General features: G+C 54.3%; 2 protein-coding genes across 3 annotated transcripts in view; both read left to right on the top strand.

The window, feature by feature from the left end:
- AMBP (alpha-1-microglobulin/bikunin precursor) lies at positions 6,493-11,969 on the top strand. The gene is made up of 10 exons (XM_021414019.1): positions 6,493-6,795; positions 7,652-7,794; positions 7,932-8,008; positions 8,556-8,669; positions 8,931-9,032; positions 9,621-9,658; positions 10,306-10,384; positions 10,465-10,632; positions 10,766-10,942; positions 11,827-11,969. The coding sequence occupies exons 1-10, from the start codon at positions 6,508-6,510 to the stop codon at positions 11,856-11,858; spliced, it is 1,218 nt and encodes a 405-aa protein (XP_021269694.1). The 5' UTR covers positions 6,493-6,507; the 3' UTR covers positions 11,859-11,969.
- Positions 12,882-20,302, top strand: part of RABL6 (RAB, member RAS oncogene family like 6) — a 52,721-nt gene continuing 45,300 nt past the window's right edge. For both annotated transcript variants that reach the window (XM_021413634.1, XM_021413633.1), the window contains exons 1-2: positions 12,882-13,363; positions 19,066-19,200. In XM_021413634.1, coding sequence (XP_021269309.1) covers positions 13,234-13,363; positions 19,066-19,200 — 265 coding nt within the window. In that variant the 5' untranslated portion in view covers positions 12,882-13,233. The remainder of the gene's footprint in view (positions 13,364-19,065; positions 19,201-20,302) is intronic.

Below are 20,302 nucleotides of genomic sequence, written 5' to 3'. Positions count from 1 at the left end.
CCCAGCGGCTCTCTGCATTTCACCCTGCTCACATTCACAGCGATGGTGACAACGCCGAGCCTCCCCTTGTCCACTCACAACTCCCCTCCATTCAACGCTCCTGTCCTTTTAAGCTATTTTTTTCCCGCCTATTCATTTCCCGGACGCCTCTATCCTTTTCTCTTGACTAGCCCCTCTCAGGGAGCAGCTGCTATGCTAATAAGCATGAGGCAGAAAAGGGAGAGAGCCTTTGCGGTGGCTGGGGAGGAGAGAAAGACCCCGAGCCCTCCAAATGCTAAATAAATCCCGGGCTGGAGCCGCATCCCCGAACAAAGAGGCCTGGCCTCCCCCCCTTGCCGCTTCCCAATTCCACCACCTTTTCACATTCAAATCTATTAAACAGCGAGCAGAAAGACCCCGAGTATTCATAGCATTGCATTAAAGAGAAAGCCCCGTGGTCCCTCTCCACCCGGCCACGGAGGGAAGGGCTCGCGCCCGTTGTGCTACCCAGGCACCGGGGAGGTGCTGTGCAACAAAAGGGCCCCAGTACCGCACAAGGAGAGGGTGTCCTTCCACCTGTGCCACATCTTTTGTCCCTGCTTGGGTCTGCTGGACTCCTCTGTCAGGGCCGTGCTCACCCTGGGTGGTGGAGTTGGGAGGTTTAGGGCATAAGGACGTGAGGACCCGTAGTATCTGTGGTGTGACAGCAGGGATGGGGCTGGAGACACCTTGTGTCTGAGCACAAAGGGCAGGGCAACCGGTCTTGGAGGATGGGTAAGGAAGGGGAGGCCATTCCTGGTGCTCCCGCCACAGCCCAGGATGGGACCCCACTGCTCCCCACATGGCACAGCCTGTGTATAGCACCCAGAGGGATCAGATGGGACAATCCCACACTATGCAGCTGGGGTGAGGGACGCTTCACTGGGAGTTGCAGGTCCCACCGTGGCAGGTGGTGGGACACCTGTGGGGATGCGGTTGTTCTGTGGAGGAGGAAGGATGAGCACAGACATTTTCTTCTTGTACCTTCCAGGATGCAAATGGAGACGCAGCTCTAGAAGGATTTCATTTTCTTGTATGGTAACAAGTTTCTGATGGAGTCCTAAGGCTCCAGCAGCTGGGACTTTTAGAAATAAATACTGAAAAGTGTGTTTATGGGGAGGCAACGATGAGCAGGCACAGCCTACACAGCTTGGTCAGTGGCGTGGGATTGAGCTCCAAACCTGGGGCAGCCATCTGAGGTTGTGCCTGGGCTTCCTCATGGCTGTGAGGACAGGAAGGGATGGAGGTGCTCACACCTGAGCTCCTTCTGCTGCCTGTGGTATCTCATGTCCCAGTCGGTCTCTGCCCAGGTTCTGGAGGACATCCCATTCCCTTTCACGGATGTCATGTGCATGCTAGGACATCTAAAAATGCACAAGCTGGCCATAGTTTAGTACCTGAATCAATACAGTCAAGAGTCTGGAGGGTGACTGAGGTCATTATGATGTGCCTTCTCCGTGGACTGGGCCATGTCCCACTATGGGTCCTGCAGCCACGGTTACATGGTCACCAGGGCTCCATCCTACCCATCACAACACTGCCTGGATCTGGGCTGCATGGGGGACCCGAGGTGGGGCTGCCGGATAGCATAGGCCAGCAAGAGATCTTGGGTGGGAGGTGGTGGCAGGTGGGACAGCCCTCAGAAAACAGAACAGAGAATGGCACTAGCTTTTGTATGGGACATGGGACACGAGAGCTCAGACCTCTGTCCTCACAGTGAAAGGCAGCAAATCTGTGCATGTAGCACAGCAAACTGTGTCCTTGCATGGGAACCTGGGCTCCCAGGGTGCTCCTAACAGCCTGGGATCCTGCATGCCCTCAGAGCTGACACTTTAGGGCTGCAGTGCTTTGCTGACCCACCCTGCCACTTCCCTACACTGCAGACCTCCAGATTCTTGGCCTGGAAAACTCTTGCTTGGCTCCACCAGGGATGTGTTCCCCCAGAAAACAGAGCTCTCTGGGATGAATGCCAGCAGGGACCTCGAGAGGATTCCAAGAACAGCCTCCCCCATTCTGAGAAGTAAACAGCTCCAAACAGAAAGTGTCAGCCTCAAATTCCCAATTAACAGAGAGGGGTGTTTCCATCCCTTCTGTTGGAAACCTCTGTGTGCAAGCATGGAGCAGCAACCCAGCCCAGTGGCAATGCAGAGCAGGACGTACTGCTGCAGCTTTGCCATCATTGCATCAGCCTTGGGCAGAGGCAGCGAGCACTAGTCCTGCACTCTCCAACCAGGTGACTTGCATGAAGCTGCTGCTCTCTTTACCTTGCCTGACAAAAGTCCTTTCTCACACACACATGCTGGTGGCACAGTGCAGGAGAATGACAGAATCGCAGCACGGGTGGTTTGGAAGGGATCTGAAAGCCCTCCCAGCCCCACTCCCTGCCATGGGCTGGCTGCCCCCCCACCAGGTCAGGCTGCCCAGGGCCCCATCCAGCTTGGTCCTGGGCACCTTCACTTGAAGGTGGTCCAGTGGGATGGGGCCTAGTGGCCGGGTGGGACAGGGCCTACCTGTGGGGCAGGTAGGGCAGGGGCCAGTGGGTTGGCTAAGGAGAAAGGACCCTGCTTAGCGATGCAGGAATGCAGCAGGCTGAATGCGGCGGGGCGGGTCTGATCTGGTGCCCCACTAAGCCCCCATTCTTTCCCAGCCGGTGCATCTCGTATTCAGGCTGCCTGCTCCTAAGCGGAGTGTCTTTAATCCTCCCCTTGTCTCCTCCATTCCCTTTCAGGCCCTTGGCCAATGGGAAGGGGATGAGCAGCTCTCTCCAGGAAGGAAATTAAAAGCAGGGAGGAGGTGGGGAGGAGGAGAGCGCAGGGAGGGGGACTTGGATGGGGAGACAATCCTGGAGTGGAGATGCCAGTCATCGGGGTCTCAATAGCCCCATTCACGCTGCCCAGCCACACAGAAAATCAGGGTCACCAGGATCCATGCCCTGCCTGGAGACAACTGTTGCTTTATTCTTTTTAATTGCTGGAAAACGCAGAAAAGTTCACTTGTGTGTGTGGCTGGCTCTGGTGGGGGCTGCGAGGGGAGTGCAGGCGGTGGCGGGGAGGGACGGGTGGGGTGAGGCCAGCGTGCATCGAGGGGGACACAAAAAGCACCGCACGTGAGGGTGGAGGCTGCGACCCGGCGCAGTGTAGGAGCCATCTGCACGGCTGGGGCCACGCCGTGGCAGGGACAGCGATGGGGACAGCGATGCTTCGCCCCCAGCGTGCCTGTGGAAGATCCTCAGGGCTGGGGGGCAGTCCCAGGGGAATGACTTGTTCAGACAGATGCACGCAGGCAGATGGACAGATGTCCCCACGTTGCTGGGCATGGAGATGTGTGGGTTGATGGTTCTGGCTGGAGACATGCGGCTGGGCACCTGCATAGGAGGACCCAGTGGCACGTTGCCACCCTGGCCCAAGGATGCTGAAACACCTTCCAGCCTTGCCACCACCATCCTGAGACCTTGCTCCCATTCCCACCCCAGTCAGATGGGTCACATCCGTACCTGGCCCAGGACACAGGGCACAACTGCAAATGCTTTCACACTGGTGCTGGATGCACAAAGGGAAATGGAGAGCTTGGCATCACACAGCAGCATCATGCGCTGGGACAGGACGTGGCAGAAGGAGGCTAAGGGATGAGTTAAATAGCAGAGAGCTGCTACCAGCTTCATAGGAGCGACAGGGGTACGGAAGTGAAGTGGGTTATGTAGGATGAAACCATAAAATATAGCAGGGAAAAGAGCATCAAGGAATCCTTGTAGGTGAAAATCCCAGATGAATAATAAAAATGTAAAATTCAGATTGCACATGATGAGAAAAGTAAATTATGTAGAAACATAAAGTGAGACCAGTGAACATGCAAAGTGGGATGGACATCACTCCCACCATGGATAGACTGGTTTCATAAAGAAGATGCAGAGATGCAATTTGTGAATGCAGTGAATGAAGCCTCTTGGATCTGTAATCTACAGGAAAGATCTGTTCTGGGCTAGACCTTGAGTGCTTGGGTTCAGGCTGAAGAGATGCAGGGGAAACTGCGTTGTACAAAAAACCACAGTACTACTGGGTTTAACAGTGTGGTGGGACAGAGAAGGCTCTACATAAAATTCGGGCACACTACCCAAAAAAAACCCACAAATCTCAAGGTCCTAGAGAAGGCCTAGAGGGTGTTACACAGGGTGTGAGAATTTTGGGTAGAACCTATGCCACCATTCAAGAGGGAAAATGAAGTGGTTCAAGAACCATTTCCTGGAGAGGTAAATGGAGGCGCTACAGAAAACAGCAATGCTTCAGAAAGAGAAATCTTGCCTAGGAGAGAATAGGGAAGTCCAGAAAAGTGGCAGGTCGGCTGAAAACTGGAGACTAAAAAGCTAAAACCGAATATACAGCAAAGGCGGTTGAAGAATATCCCTTAAACCATCAAGCCAACAGGTGGTTAGGCTCAGGAGAACTGGGAGCCATCACTGATACGATTTCAGATGACTGTTAATGGGCAGAGCAGCCAAAAATAGCATCAGAATGCTGTGTGATCAGCAAGGGAACAAGATGGAAAGTGTTTTTGACACTGTAGGAAACCTTGGGTGCTGTGTGCTTGAACTCCTGTTTCCACAACTGAAGAAGGAGATGGGGAGTCAACTTTCTTCAGACTTGCTCCGTGAAAACTGGTGAGATGAAGTGCCTGCTGGATACAAGGGGACTGGAAAGGCTGAGATCATCCTGTCAGGAGAGGGGAAGGCCAAGGGCAGATATGACTGCAAAATCAGGGGAGTGGTGGACAAAGCAGAGCGTGAGACTGTAATACTCCAATAGTCCTTGGAGTAAGGAGTGCTGGCAGGAGACGGGCTGAAAACAGAAAAAGCCTAAAACTTCTTTACATGGAGGGCTTTGAGCTTGCAGGTCTTGTTGCCGCAGGCAGTGGAGGAGCTGGACAGCACTTGCAGAATCAGAAAAGGACAGGATGAGCTGACAACAGGTTTGCAAAGGGACACTGAAAGGATGAGGCAGGGATGTCTCCTCAATGCTGAGATTCACAGGGTCTGGGGAATGGGAGAGGAGGGCAGAGCAGTCAGTCCACAGCAGACATACAGTCAGACACTGAATCCCAGTGGCCTTTACCGTGGAGGGTCCACCTGACGCCACAAGCCCCTGAGGCACCGTGAGACACTGGCACGGCCTGCAGGAGAGCGGCCGGTGCTGAGCAGGAGCAGAAGGACGGAAGGAAGGCTGGAGGCAGAGCAGCAGGGCCTGGGGGTTTGGTCTGCAGGAATGTCATAGTTGGTTTCTCTCTGCATTTGGTTTCTGTCCAAGCCGAGGCACTTGCTGCCCTTCCCGCCAGCCGGCAGCCCCCACAGCTCCCGCAGGAGCCCCGCGGCCCCGAGCGCTGCCGGAGCGCCCCGCGGGCACATCCTGCCCGGCACCGAGCAGGGCTGCGGTACACTGCGAGCCCGGCGTCCCGCTGCCGGACCCCGCAGCCCCCGGCCGGGCGAGCTGCGTGCAGGCGCTGTTACCGCTGTCCCGAGCTGGGACACCTAGCGATCCCGGAGCAAGCGCGGCCGCAGCGGCGGGGACAGGGATGGGGACGGCGGGCGCGTTCTCAGCAGTGCCCATGCGGCTGGTGGGATGCACCGTTCCCCGGCCTCCCCGGCACAGGGCGGGCAGCGCCAAGGAGCGGAGCTCCGTAGCCGGTTCCCGGCGGGGACGGTGCCCGCACGGGCCGGGCCACGTCCGCGCCTTCCCGACCCGGCTCCACTTCGCGAGGCGGCAGCGGGGCATTCCTGGCCGCCGGCTGCCACCTAGCGTTGCTGGGCGGGGGCCGGGGAACGACCTGGGCGGCAGCCGGGGCTGGAGGGCTCCGAGCGCCGCGGGGGCACCCGGCCGTGCCCCGCGCCGAGGGCCCGAGAACGGCCGGAGCTGACAGAGCGCGGAGCTCCCAGTCGGGCCCAGCGCCCAGCGCCCCCACGGCAGTGCCTCGGCCCAGCAGCGCTGCAAGGTGAAAGTCCGGCCGGCTCCTGCGAGCGTGCCCGTGGCCTGGGCCAGCTCTGCAAATATTGGGTTACGGGCCAGCTGAAAGAGAGGCTCCTGCCCTTTGCTCTGTTTGCTGTTTCCTCCGGCTGTTTGGTTTCAGTTAATCATCTTGAGAAGGCAAACAGCAGCAGGGAGGGATGGCGTGCCCCACGCTACCCACGCTTGCCTCTCGGGGTGGGTGACACCAGCCTGCCCAGGTGCCTGGGACCCCCGTGGGGGTCTCACCCCACTGCCAGGAGGGAACTGGCAGCTGGGCTCTGCCCCCCTCAGCCCCTGCCTGGGTACCTTCTGGGGGCTTCTTGGTGCTGTGCTGCCTGTAGGGTCAGGCTGTTCCAGCGCAGGGCTGTCTGTAGGATCCCGGGGCGGGAGTATGAATCACAGCATTGCGTAAGGCAGACCAGCAGGTGCTGGCCAAGGCTGGGACAGGTGAAGTGAGGAGCTCAGGAGGATGCTCGTCCCTGTTTCCCCGCAGGCCATGGTGAGCCCAGGCCACATGGCCAGGAGTGTGGAACCAGGAGCTGCCCCAGCTCCTCCCTGCCTGGCCCTCCCCAGGTTGGCTCCTGCCCTCCGTGGTCTGAAGGTCACGCTGCTGCGCAGTGGGGACAGTGCAGAGTCCCTGATCCTGCTCAGCAGCACTCTGAAGTTGCCAGGCATGATGTTTTGGGGTCTTCTTTCCCTCCTCCTCTTCTCTGTGGCCAGCGGAACACCCACTGGGAACCAGGATGAGGACATCCAAGTGCAGGAGAATTTTGAGCCTGAGCGGGTAATGGCGGCTTGGCGGTCCCTGGAATTTGGGGGCAGAAGAGATGGGGGGAAGTTTTATTTCATTTTCCTTCCAAAAGGAAGATGATATTTCCCATTATGGGCTGTACGGGGCAGGCCTCCCTTGGTGCCAGTCATGGGGACCCAGCCCTTGGGATGGCCTCACCCCAGCAAACAACCAGACAGGGGCAAATGAATCCCAGTCTGTTCATCAGTCCAGCCTGAACTGTGGGGAGGTGCAGAATGTTTGCGGGATGCATCCTGCCTGGGGGCGGGCCTGGGGGTCTCCCACAGGCACCAGTCCCCTGCCTGGCTCTGCACACCCAGCAGCACAGGTCTGGGCTCCCCTGGGGCACACAGAAGGAACAAGACCCTGCCTGATGGCCAGAGGACACAGGGACACTGCCCTGAGCTTGCAGACCCCTCTCAGTTCCCAAGGGACTGCCTGGCCCCCATGCAAGAAGCCACAGCAGAGAGCAGGAGAAAGAGCCAATGTTCTGACAGTGTGAGCATCCATGGGAACAAGAGTCCAGCTTGCTCCTCAGGCTGTTTGGAGTGAAGCTGCTGTAAAGCTGGGAAACCTGGGCTGCCACCTCTCCTGACAGGCAACTCTCAAACACTTGTCAGGGATCCAAGCTCAGAAGCCTGGGAAGCCATGTGAGATGGGTGACCACAGAGCTGGAAATCCTACTGAGTGCTGATCACTTTCCTTCAGCAGCTCTGGCCCTGGCACCCTGCACCATAGCCCACCAACTGACTTTCTGGCCACAAGAATGTCAGCTCTGCAGAAGGCCACGAGATGCCCTACCTCGGTGGAGGGATCTGGTGGTGGACACATCCCTTTCTTTTCCCTACAGATGTATGGGAAATGGTATGATGTAGCTGTTGGCACCACCTGCAAGTGGATGAAGAACTACAAGGAGAAGTTCAGCATGGGCACGCTGGTGCTGGGCCCTGGCCCCAGCACTGACCAGATCAGTACCATCAGCACCAGGCTGCGGTATGGGCATTACTGTGGGTGCTCAGGGATTTCAAGGATCCTTTGCCATAGCCAGTTTTGGTGCTCCAGGCATGATTTTGAGATAAACAGGAAAAGAGATCATCCCAAGCAGGTGACTGTTTTCCTCCTCCCTCCAGGCAAGGTGACTGCACACGTGTCTCAGGAGAGTACCAGAAAACCGACACCCCTGGCAAATACACCTACTATAACCCCAGTAAGTTGGGCTTGCTGCTGGCCTGCTGGATCCTGAGAGCCACTGTGTGGTCAGGGGATAGGAACCAGGACTGAACCTCAGAGGATGACACAGCTGGTGGCTGGGAAAGTGATTCAGGGGAGCCGGGCTCAAGGAAGAGGAAGACTCTCCATAGTTCAGATCATTTCCAGCCAAGAAAGCAGGGAGCAAGGTCTCAGGGGGACTGCTTCAGAGCTGCCCATGTAAGCACAGGACTATGAGGTATTCCAGCTGATCCCTCCCATTCCCAGGGTTCCAAGCTGGGACAGGCACACCCCAGCCACATTTCAGGAGCATTGGTTGTATCTCATTATCTGCAACCATAGGATTCCAGTCTCCCTGACTAACAAGAGGCTGGTGAGGTGAAAGAGGGTCAGGGTTGTAGCCGGGTCAGTAACTGTCTCCCAATAATCTGATAATTTCTTGAATTAGCTGCCTGATTTCACTCCCCAGTTCTGGGACTGCCTTCTACGTCCCTGTTCCTCCCTGAGGGTAGGAATGATGTCCCTTGTATCTCTTTCTCATCCAGAGTGGGATGTGTCTATCAAGTCCTACGTGCTTCGCACCAACTACGAAGAATACGCAGTCATTCTGATGAAGAAGACAAGTAGTTTTGGCCCAACCACCACACTGAAGCTGTATGGTATGTCTGCTGTGGCACTGTGAGCAAGCAAGCTCTGGGGTGGGCTCAGTAACACTGCTCTTTGGCTCTGGAGGTGGTGCCTTCAGTCAACTCATCTTTGGCATCAAAGGAGGTTGAGTTCTATGGCTCAGCTTGGAGCTGTGTCACACAATGAACATCCAGACTAGACCTTTGTTTGAGATGAACATGATCTGCGTGGGAGAAACTCAGATCCTGAAGCAGCAGACACCAGCTGACAGTCCTTTCCTTGCTGTCACCCAGGGAGAAGCCCAGAGCTGCGGGAAGAGCTTACCGAGGCTTTCCGGCAGCTGGCTCTGGAGATGGGCATCCCTGCAGATTCCATCTTCATCCTGGCCAACAAAGGTAACCTATGCAAGGCATGCACCTCTCCTGCTGCCTGTGCCCTCAGTGTGATGGTGCACTGGGGCTGCTCCTTCTTGGGGCACAGGGCTAGGAAGAAGTGACAGCCAGGACGGAGAGAGGACAGATGAGGGTTTTGTTGGGATGGGGTGGGAAGGAGACAAGGCTAAGAATCAGCCAGGCTTCCGCTAGCACCCAGTTTTCTGCCACACCCGGGGCAGTTGGTGGGGTCCTTGCTGGGCTGTCAGGTTGATGCACCCCAACATGGCTGTGCTGGAGCAAGGGTGCAGGACACCACAGGAACATTCACAGCTGCTCCCTGTGGTTGAAGGCTCCCAGGATGTGATGAGTGCCTTGCTCAACAAGGAGTGACAGCAAATGCATGATGCAGTTGGCATGAGGGTTTTAGGGCAGTATTTCTGAGAGCAGGAGGTGGAGAACAGTAATAGAGGAAGAGTGTTAGGGTGAAGCCAGGAGGGAGCCCCTTCCTGAGGGACCTGTGAGAGTGTGGTGTAGGGCCATGGTGAGAGGACTTTGTTGAAAAACCACCATGCTCAAGCTTCTGACCTTCTCTTTTGCCATCTGGGCTAGGTGAATGTGTCCCACAGGAGACTGTCGCTGTGCCTGAGGTGAGTGATCCAGCTAGGACCTCCTGAGATGGATCAAGGCTGGGGATGGTCTTTACCAGCTAGGATGGAACACAGGATGCAGGGATGAGGGTCCTGGGTGCTTCAGGTGGCACCAAGGTTCACTTCCAAGTAGAAGGCAATGTCTCTTTCCTATTTGGATTCTTTCATGAGATAGATTCCTGCACAGGGAGCCTGGTGTCTCCTTACCCCTTGCCTGCCCATGAGTGCTCCAGCTGGGCTAAGGATTCCCCTCCATGGTGGGGGAGGCAGCTCATTGACCCGCTGATGCTCTGGCTGCTGTCACCCAGCATGTCCCAGTCTTATTGTGTTGAGTTTTTCAGGAGGAGATGGGACTTCGTAGGAGAAACAGGGCAGATATGACATCTGGAGAATGCACCACCCTGTGTCAGTGGGAGCAGAAACACATGCTCAGCCCAGCACAGGGCATGGCTGGGACACTTTGAGTGTCTTCATCCAAAATGTGTTATCCTAGCCCCTGCCTGGAATGAAAACAGGGTTGGGAAGGCCACAAGGCATGGAGTGACCATGGCCTGTTGACCCCAGGCAGATATCTGGAGACACATGGGGGTACCAGGGAAGTGGGGGGGACATGGCTGATGGCAGCTCTGTGCTTCCCCCCGGAGCAGAGGACACGGAGAGCAGTGCTGCCGCCTGAGGAGGGCTCAGCTGCAGGCCCGCTGCCTTCGTTCGTTGGCAACAAAGAAGGTGGGTCCCAGTGGACAGGCTGCAGTGGGTGTCCCCATGCCCCCATCGCCCACTCCAACCTCCACTGCGCTCACCTGCAGATGCTTGTCGACTGAACCGGGACCCGGGACCTTGCAGCGGGATGCTCTCCCGCTTCTTCTACAACACTTCCTCCATGGCCTGTGAGACTTTCCTCTATGGCGGCTGCCTAGGCAATGGCAACAACTTCAACTCAGAGAAGGAGTGCCTGCAGGCCTGCCGGACTGAGGGTGAGTGGGGATGGGGCCACATCAGGGTGAGGATACGCAGAGCTGCAGAGGGAACCAAGGCCAGCCCTGAGTCCTGCGTGTGCAGCACAGGATCCTGGTCCTGCCAGCCTTCTGCACTCTCCTCTCCCCACAGCTGCCTGCAGGCTGCCTATCGCCCATGGGCCCTGCCAGAAACCAGTGATACGCTGGGCCTTTGATGCGGCTCAGGGCAAGTGCATCAGGTTCAGCTATGGAGGCTGCAAGGGGAACGGGAACAAGTTCTACTCAGAGAAGGAGTGCAAGGAGTACTGCGGGGCTCCTCCGCGGGCAGGTATGGCTTATTGCTGCATTGGGGACCAGGCAGGCACTGCTTCTGCATCCCATCCTGCTCAAGGCTGTGTCCCTGTGCTGGGTCTTCCTGCAGCTGGGGTGGGTCCGTCCTGGTACAGGGACTCTGATGAACTGGGAAAAAAAGATGGTTAATCTACAGACAGCATCACACATGGGGACTGTATAAGCTACAAATGCACCAAGGCGAGGACTATACTTCAAAATGCTCATGATAACAGGGGGAAAGGCTGTGAGCAGGGCAGAGCACAGCAGGGAGCAGTGGAGGTGTCAGGGGTTCAACAGGAGGAGCAGCTGAAGGATTTGGAGGCATTAGCGACCCTGACACTGGATAGGGAGCGAACAGGAGAACCCACGTGGGGTGCACCCTCCATGATTGTATGATCGCACTCCAGCTCTAGTCAGCACAGGTGTTTCCATACTGAACCTCTCTGGGAGGTTCAGCAGGCACTGCTCTGCCCCCAGGATGGACGGATGGACAAGCAGTCTCGTTTTCCACAGTGTAGCAGTGAAGATCTTACTGCAGAGTGGTTAGCCACAGGCCTGTGTGAACCTGATCCTGATGTGCCAAGTGGAGGTGGTAGCCCAGCAGGTCAGAGATGAGAAGAAAGTAAGGAGTCATGGGGCAGAATCTGCCTTCTATTATCCTGCTGCCAGTATGAAGTGCAATAATGCCACTATGGTGGGACATTAAGTGACATCCCAGGACAGCAAGGGGGTGCGCAGAGGGTCTAGATCGCTTTCCCTATCACTGCCAACAAGGACAAAGCGGGAAGCATCAGCCATCGCCTGTCTGTGGGGTATGGCAGGGTGTGAAGATGGCATCTATAGGTCTGTCTGTCACACGGCACACTGTTCTGTTTGCAGAGGATGAGGAGTTTCTGCATCTGTCAAACTGATGAGGGTGAAGGACGGACACTGAGCAATGGAGCCGGGTCCTCACAGGAGCTCCTGCTGGTGCAGGAGATGTCTCCAACAGTAAACGTCTCTGAAGTGACCAGTGAGCCCAGTGTCCATCCCAGAGCTGGCGGGGAGCTGGGCAGAGCGCTCCAGGAGGGCAGGAGATGCTACTGAGTCATTGCTGGCCTCCCCAGCGGGGTCCTTCCTGCCCTGAGCTCCTGCCCCTATCTCAGCCCGGCTGACCTCCACTGGCACTTTGCCCCAGAGCGGGCACCCCAGGCGCTGCCTTCCCACTGGGTGGGCGTCCACCCCCATGTCCTGGAGCAGCTGGGAAGGGGGCAGTGAGGAGGGACAGGCACGCGCTTTGAGAGTGAATAACCAGTGCCGCACCACTGTCACACTGGGAAAGGCACGGTGGTACCACGGGGCTCTGTGGTGAGGCTCTGTGCGTCCCGGGCCCCAGGCCCATCCCACAGGTGTGGGTGCCTCAGTCCCTTCCAGTTGTGCTCCCCCAGACGATGAGGGCCCTGGAGCTCTAATGGGGAGCCCAGCAATGGGATGCTCAGAGCCCCTGCCCCCCCCAGCACCCCGTGCCTCAGCGGGAGCCCATGGTGCTCAGCCAGGAAACAGAGATGGGGGGCACAGGGGCTGAAGGGTCGCAGGGGAGGGGGAACAAGGAGGGATGTGGAGAGGGAGGAGGATCCCGAAGGGGTGATGGGAGGGGATCTGGAGGTCAGAGCAGGCTGCGGGGTGGTGGGGGCGGCACGGAACGGGACTGTAGGCTTGGGGGCCACAGGGTGCCGTGGGGGTCACAGAAGGGAATTTCGAGGGCATGGCGGGTGACACGGGTCCTGGAACTGGGGGTCAGAGGATAAGGCCAAAGGGGCTGTGGTGGTGGGGGGGGAGGGTCTGGGGGCTGCGGCGAGGAGGCCGCTGTGATGCTAAAAACCCGCCCCCCGCCGCCGCTCCGCACCCTGCTGCCTCTTGGCCCCTGGCGGCCTCCGTAGCGGCGCCGCGCGCTCCGTCCCTCGCGGCGAAGCGGAAGAGGCAAAATGGCGGCGGCGGCGGGATCTCCGCGACCGGCCCTGAGCGGCGGTGCTCGGCGGAGCTGAGCCGCGTCCCGACGCCCGCCTCACCGTCGCCCACAGGAGCCGCCCGCCGCGGGCCATGCCCGGTTAGCGCCCCGTCCCAGCACACGGCGGGGCCCAGCCGAGCCCCTTCCCCGCCGCGCCGCCCCGCGCCCGCTGGGCCCCCCATGGCCTTGCCCCGGCCCTGAGCGCCCCCGAGCCGCGCCCGGCCCTATGCTTCCCCCGGGGCCGCGCTGCCCCTGAGCCCTTTTCCTGGAGGCGGCGGTGAAGGCGCGGGAGCGGCACGATGTTCTCGGCGCTGAAGAAGCTGGTGGGTTCGGACCAGGCGGCAGTCCGAGACAAGAACATCCCCGCGGGGCTGCAGTCCATGAACCAGACTCTGCAGAGGAGGTTCGCCAAGGGAGTCCAGTACAACAGTGAGTCCCGGCCCGGGGCGCCGCGCGCCGCCTCCGCTCCCGTTATGACCGTGCTGCTGTGCCGGGGTCCGCAGCTGCTCTGCGGCTCGGTGCTGGGGCGGGCCGGGGGCTGCGAGTTTCGGGCAGTGTGTGGGACGGGGACGTGTGTGGCGGCCGCGTCTCTGGCACCGGGCAGAGTTCTTTGCAAATGGATTGTTGTCACTTAAAGTGGGGGAATAACTCCCCAGGGCATGTGGGTACCCTTCCCCTCAGCGCGGTGTCCTTACTCAAGCTCCACTGGTTATGGGATGAGGGTCTGTGGCAAAGCTGTGCCCTGCCAGGGCTTAGCAGCAGGTGAGCGGTGTGTGCCTTTATGTGTCCTTGGTAGGTAATGCCATTCTGGTTATCTGTTTCTGCACCTGATAAAGCTATTCTATTCTCAGGGAACACTTTTTTCCTTACACTATTGAAGCTCAGGATTGTGTTTTTCCCCCTGAGGCTCGATGAAGGTTATTCCTAATGTGTTTCAGGAAGGCACTGCAAATATCTGAATCCATCTCCAAGTAACAATAGTGAGGCAGGGTCAGTAGTTATGTCATCCTAGTTGAAAATAGAGCTGTGAGCGGGAGCGCTGCGGGGATCGGTTCGCCCGCGTGGGACCGGGCACACGGTGGTGGCTGCAGGTGGCTGAGATTGGCAGCTCGGAGTGGGGCTGCTCTGTGAGCGCGGTGCAGAGCATTCCTGTGCCTGCACACACAGCGGGGGAACAGAGTTTGTGCTGCATCTTAATCTGGGACACGAAGGCAGAGGTTAGCAGGGCAGGGCTTAGGTTGATTTGTTTTTTCTTTTTTTTTAGTGTTATCACCCTTGAATGCGTTTTTGAACTGATAGATTTTAGGAGCTCACAGCTTTACTGGGGAGAGCATTTGGTGCATTAACCAGAACGCATCTGTTAGACATGCCAACAGTGTTTAATTTAGAAAATTAGCGACTTAGCAAGCAGTCATAAATATGAGAAGAAGAACACTGTTGAGCGATATGATTTCTAGTGGTAGATGAGTGGCGAAGCTGCAACTGTTGTACCCTGGCACGCAGCTCTGCACTATCAGACACATACCTGGCGATCTCCTGCCTGAAGTCTGTCGATCTCTGCAGAGGCTTAGCAGTGCCCACGGAGCAGAGCACATGTGCTTCAGTGGTACATGGGTGAGCTCGGGTAGCTTCCATCAGCTTGTGAATTATGTAAGAGAAGGGAGCTGGTGTTGCAGACAGCGAGTGTTTGTGCTGTGCAGATCAGCTGCATCCTGCTGGCACAGCAGCAGAAGGGGGCAGCCCTTTGTCATGTGGTGGCTAACCACATCATCACCTCACCTGTGTACATGTGTACCTGCTTGTCATTAATACAGCAGGGCCAAAATTGCAAACAGATGAGCTTTGTTGTTTTTTTTTGTCTCACTAGCAAAAGCCTTTGGTGAGGCTTTCTGTTTTAAGCACTGCCTTGTCATGATCTGTGTTCTATTTATTGCTGTTATATCAGGAATAAAGCTGCATCTTTCTGTCCTGCTGTAAGGGAAGCTTTCCAATCTCCATAGTAACTCTTCCCAGTATCACTGTTATATAACGGTTGTAGGAGATACAGGCAGGGTTATGAAAGAGCCTCGAAGCACCCTCTTAGCCATGGCACTGGGTAAGTAGGGTGGGTTCTGAGCTGAGCGTAGGCTGACAAGGGTTGGCATGACAAGCCATTGCTAAGGGAAGGGCAGAGCTGCATATCCCAGTGTTATCAGTGCTTCTTCATTAGGAAATACATGAAAATGAACAGAGGGATGCAGAGTGCATTTTGTAGCCACCTTTAACACAGATCTTTACAACTCTTCCTTTTCCCCGGAACTGTACAACTCTAATCCAAAGAATGCTATTGTGAGTGGTTCTACAGAAATATTTCCGTGCTCTCACAGTCCCTCATTGTGGACTGAAGCCTGTTTCCCTACCAGAAATATGTTTAATGTGCTGAGAATGCTTTGGGTTGCTTGCTGATAAAAGTGGCAGCACGTGGCCGGCCGGGGACCTTATCACATGGTGCCTGGCTGGGGGATTTGGAGCAGGCCAGGCTGTGCCAGCTTTGTGGCTGTCAGGCACATTTCATAATCAGACAGGTTTGTGTTGCTGGTCTCCCACTCAGGTAAGTTTTCAAAAGGAAGAACGTTGCAGGATGGATGGTTTTAGATTTCTGATAACAGCAAAAGCTGCTAACAGCCCTAAGCAGCTGCTTCATGAGACATTGTATTTTGAAACACAAATGTTTTCATAATGCATTCGCAGCACACACACTCCTTATTTGCTCCTATTATTTGGATGCAGCTTTTCTCTTTTATATACCATGGCCCAAATAACACCAGAGTTCCCTGAGCTCTATAGAAGGTACACAGAAATCATGAAAACTGTTTGGGTCTGAACCAATTTTTGTGGCTCAGGTGTTTGTGTCTTTGTAAAAAACTTGCTCTTTTTTCCTGACTGGGATCAAATCAGCTGCATCACTGTTCAGAAGGTGGGCTTGGTGGGGAGAGGGAGAGGTGGTGGCTTAAGCAAATTACAAGACAAATTATAGACAGAATTACCAGTACCGGGTTACTCAAACATGAAAATCATTGTAAGGCAGTGATGGCCAAGGAAGGGTGAAATGGCTTTGGCTGGTGACATGGATAAGAGGGTTTCCCGGGAATTACCATTGATAAGTGATGGGAGCAAAAGATGTGGAAGTGCTGAAGCTTCAGATCCAGTGCTCCTTTTCCCCAGAACATAGCGTGCCTTCTGCACTGAGCTTTACTCTGGAAGCTGTGTCCCATGTGCACGCCAGCCAGCAGAACTGGTGCTGCATGTGCCCAGAGCTCAGGCTGCTGTGTCGTGGTGCGCATCAGCCCGCTCCAAACATTCAGCACTGCTGAGCTACTGAAGTCAATAGCTCCAGGAATTCCCCCAGTCCTTCCTCTTACTGCTTTTCTTCCTAAAATGTGCTTTAAAAGAAGAAACTTAAGGAATACTGCATATCCTTTCTGCGAGCATCACATCACAGTCCTTCCTTTGTGTTGTTCTAAGTGTTACTTCCCAACTTTTGATTGTTGCTTTGTAAAATATTTTCATTCTGCACCACTTCTAAAGGAAGGATGTTCCCCTTCCTGCCGCATCCTGCCTTCTCTTGTTTTCGTCTCCTGCTGGTGCACAGCACTGTGCAATGTGTGGCACACCTGCTTTGCTGCTCGCTGGCAAGTTCCCCCCTGGAATTGTGTTTGAGCATTTCTGCAGACCTCATCTACTTCTGGAAGCAGCACCAGGTTTTGGTGTTTGAATAGCCTTGTAGTCCCAGTCTCAAACACTTTAATGAGGATAAGGCTGTGATATGGGATTATTAGCAGGGATGTTCAGGGATCTTTGCTGGGGGGTCTGTGCTCCTCAGCTGATCAGCATCCTCAGAAGTGCAGGGAATTCCTGCTGTCCAGTTCTGAGTTGGCCTGTTCTTGGGGCTCTGCTTCCATTTACCTGTCTCCAGAATGGAAATGCCTGCACTTTTCCTCATGCAGTGACAATATGAAAGATATGTGATCTCCTTTGCTCTTTTCCTCACATTTTTTTTTATCTATTCCTCATCCCTACCCTTTCTTCCTACAGATAGTTCTGCTGTCTTTGCTACAAACCTGTGGCTGTTGGCACTAAGTACTGGAAATCGAAGTAGGGCAGCAACAGTGCGTGTCCCACAGGTAGCAGCACTAACCTCACCCCAATGACTGCTCTTGTTCACACAGCCCAGGCACTGCTGTACCTGGCTGCCTATACACTGAGCTCACGGCTCTTCATCTCTTGCAGATGTCTGTCATTGGGTAGACCTGCCCCATCCAAAGTCCCAAATACTGATACTGGTTTGCTGAAAATTATTTATGTGATCTGCCGCCTTCCTGTTTGATTTGTAAAGGATTTTCCTACCTACAGGAATAAGAAGTCACTGAAAATGAATGCATTATGTAGGATGAAAGAGATCCCAACTCAGAGAGTGCAGAGGCTGACAAGGGCCAGTAGACACATCCAACAGGAGCACGTGGTGCCATCTGCTCCATCAGCTGATCTCAACGTGAGCTGCTGGCAGCCGGGGGATCTCCTTGCCCCTCAGGCCACACCACATTAATGCCTCCATGTACTGCTCCTGCTCACACAACGGGGTGCTTGAGCTAGAGGAGAAAACTGAGCATGTTGAGAATGAGTAACATGAGGGAAAGTTCCAGCTGGTTCAGTTTCTTGGTGCAGCTCAGCAGCGGCTGCGTGAGTGATGGTATTGGCAGCAGGGAACCCGGGGGAGGTGAGGTTTCCCCTTCTGGAGAAGAGCTCGCAGCTGAGTCATCCTGGAGTGATCCTGAAGCTGCACCCTGAGAGCAGCCTGACCCCTGCAGGATCTGCTAATCCCCTAGCACTTGCTGCTTCAGTATCTCTTGCAGCATTTTGTGAAGGAATCTGGTTTTTAAAATGTCTCTCTAAGCTAGCCAGTGAGAGAGTTTCAAGACCTTCAGGTTCTGAAGGGGACAAACAGGATCTTGTTCTTCCTACGTTGCAGACCTGCTGCATTCATTAAGGAAAATGAAGACAATCCAGCTTTAATTGTTTCCTCGTCTGCAAGTAGGAAACGGGATCTCATACAGGGCAATAGGAAATGGTTTGTTGTCTCTGCAGAGATGGTCTGGTACCTGCAAATGAAGGCAGCCTATAAATACTAAGTTAATTTGTGCCTTTATGACCCTTTTGCTGTTTTAATAAGGAGCTTTGTAAAAGAGTAAACAGGAATACCTCTTAGTGGCCGAGAGTAGAACAGCCACAGCGGCTGCCCAGCAGAACTGCAGCACGGAGCCCTTCACAGATGTGGTGTCTGGCTGTTCTACCAGGCACTGCTGCTCTTAGCTTTTCTCTGAACTGACTGCAATAACTCCTACGTTACAACAGAAGGCAGCCTTCAGTCTGCGATTTCCCTGCCTGGCCAGTGATACACAACCTATTGCTAATCACCTGAATCTGCCATTAGATGTCTCTGAGTGGCCCATTTTCTAGTGCATTATAGCGGCTCTTGGGGATCAAACGCAAGCATAAACATTCTGGTCCTGTGCAAGTCACCTTGTGGCTCCCAATAGCCTTGTGGTTACCACATAAAACAAGAATCCCATAATGCAACAGAAGATTTAGAAAACAACACATACCATATTCAGAAAGAACAAAGTAACGTTAAGACAGGCTCTGGGAAGCTTGTGTGCTACAGAATTTGCTTTGGCAAGCTGTGTACAGTTAATGGCAGCAGGACAGCCAATGCGTTGTTGTTCAAAACATCCTCATGAGGGGACCTTCGTTCTTTGGGATGGGTTTGAATGCATGTTTCCCTGCCCGCTGCTTGCTGTGTGGGGCAGAAGGCAGCGGGGTGAAAGGAGCAGAAGCACAGCTGGTTGCTCTCATACATGTTCTGAATTTCCAATCTTCACGTTGGTTCTTTTTGCTGAGCTGGTGTGAGTCATTGAATGAGCACTGATTGTAATGATTGAGGCTCGTGTTTTCCAACAGAAGCCATTATGCCCATGTAATATGGGAGAGCAAACTGCATCTGAATAACGCTTGCAAAAAGTTAACATGCTTTTCATAGCGTACTTTCATTTGTTTTTGATGAGTTTTATTTATCTGCTTGCTCTTTTCTGCAGTGAAAATTGTTATCCGAGGGGACAGGAACACTGGGAAAACCACACTCTGGCACCGACTACAGGGAAAGAAATTTATTGAGGAATACATTCCAACTCAGGAGATCCAAGTCACCAGCATCCACTGGAATTATAAAAGTAAGAGGAAAGAGGGTGGAGGGAGTGATGTTTGTGGCACAGTGCATCTCTGTGCCTTGAGGTGGAAATTGCACTGCAGCCTTATTTGCTTCTTCCGTGTCTACTTGGGAGATAAAGAAGGCTATCTTATTTTAATTTAGTATTTTAATTTTTTATTCGCAGTTTCTCTGTCATGTTTATAGTCACTGTATGCAGAAACGACGAGGGCTGCTCTGAAAGTACTGTCTCCTGTTTTATGATGTTGGCACACGATGCCAGAGGCAGATGTTGGTGGGATGGCAGCAGAGGCTGAACCTTCGCACCGCTATCCTGTTATGTGTTGTTGCTGGGTGACAGATAGCAGCAGAGGGGCACTCTGGCAGAATGGCACCTGACATGAGAGTAGGGGATGGAATTTAATTCCTCCACGTGGAAAAAAGGGCACTCACTCGTACTCATCTGTGCTTGTGCACGTTGATGGAGACCAAGGAGTGGATGAGAGCAGAGTGAGGGCTCGTTTCAGTAGTGGCCACAGTGACAGTGGTCACCTCCACTGTTGCAGATTTTTACAAGAGTGGCATGCAGGTTCTTGTTCATTGCTGGCAAAAAGGCAGAGCTAACGGTGGTGACTGTGTTGAAAAATAATATTTTGTAGCTGAGAATTTGCTCTGTCAAACAGTGTTATTGTGCTCTTTGTATCTGTTGTAGTTTCCTTGGAAATAAATAGGAGACGTTACTTTTGGAGTGACCTACGTACATGCTGTAAGAGCTAAAAAATAAGCCTTTGGTGGTTGCAATTCAAGGAAGGTATTTAATTCATGATCCAAAAGATTTTGAAAAATATGTGTGATGTTCTTGACTTGCTAATGACAACAGGTTTATGATGAAAATCTGTCTCTGAGGCTAACCCTGCTTGGTGTTGCATGCAGGTGAAAAGCTTGGTGCAAACTGCTCTTTCACTGATTAAGACGTAAAGAGCATCCCCTAACTGGTGATGATGATGCTTTAAAAATGGTTGTAGTACTAATAACTCCAGGCTGAGTTACTGAAGCACAGAAGTAGCTTTTTTTTAAGTGCTTGTTTGAGTTTTTTGAGATGAGGCGTGATTTTTCCCATCTGCTTC

Source organism: Numida meleagris, chromosome 16, assembly GCF_002078875.1.
Source record: "Numida meleagris isolate 19003 breed g44 Domestic line chromosome 16, NumMel1.0, whole genome shotgun sequence".
In the NCBI taxonomy this organism is placed as follows: Eukaryota; Metazoa; Chordata; class Aves; order Galliformes; family Numididae; genus Numida; species Numida meleagris.
This window is presented reverse-complemented; position numbering and strand designations above follow the sequence as displayed.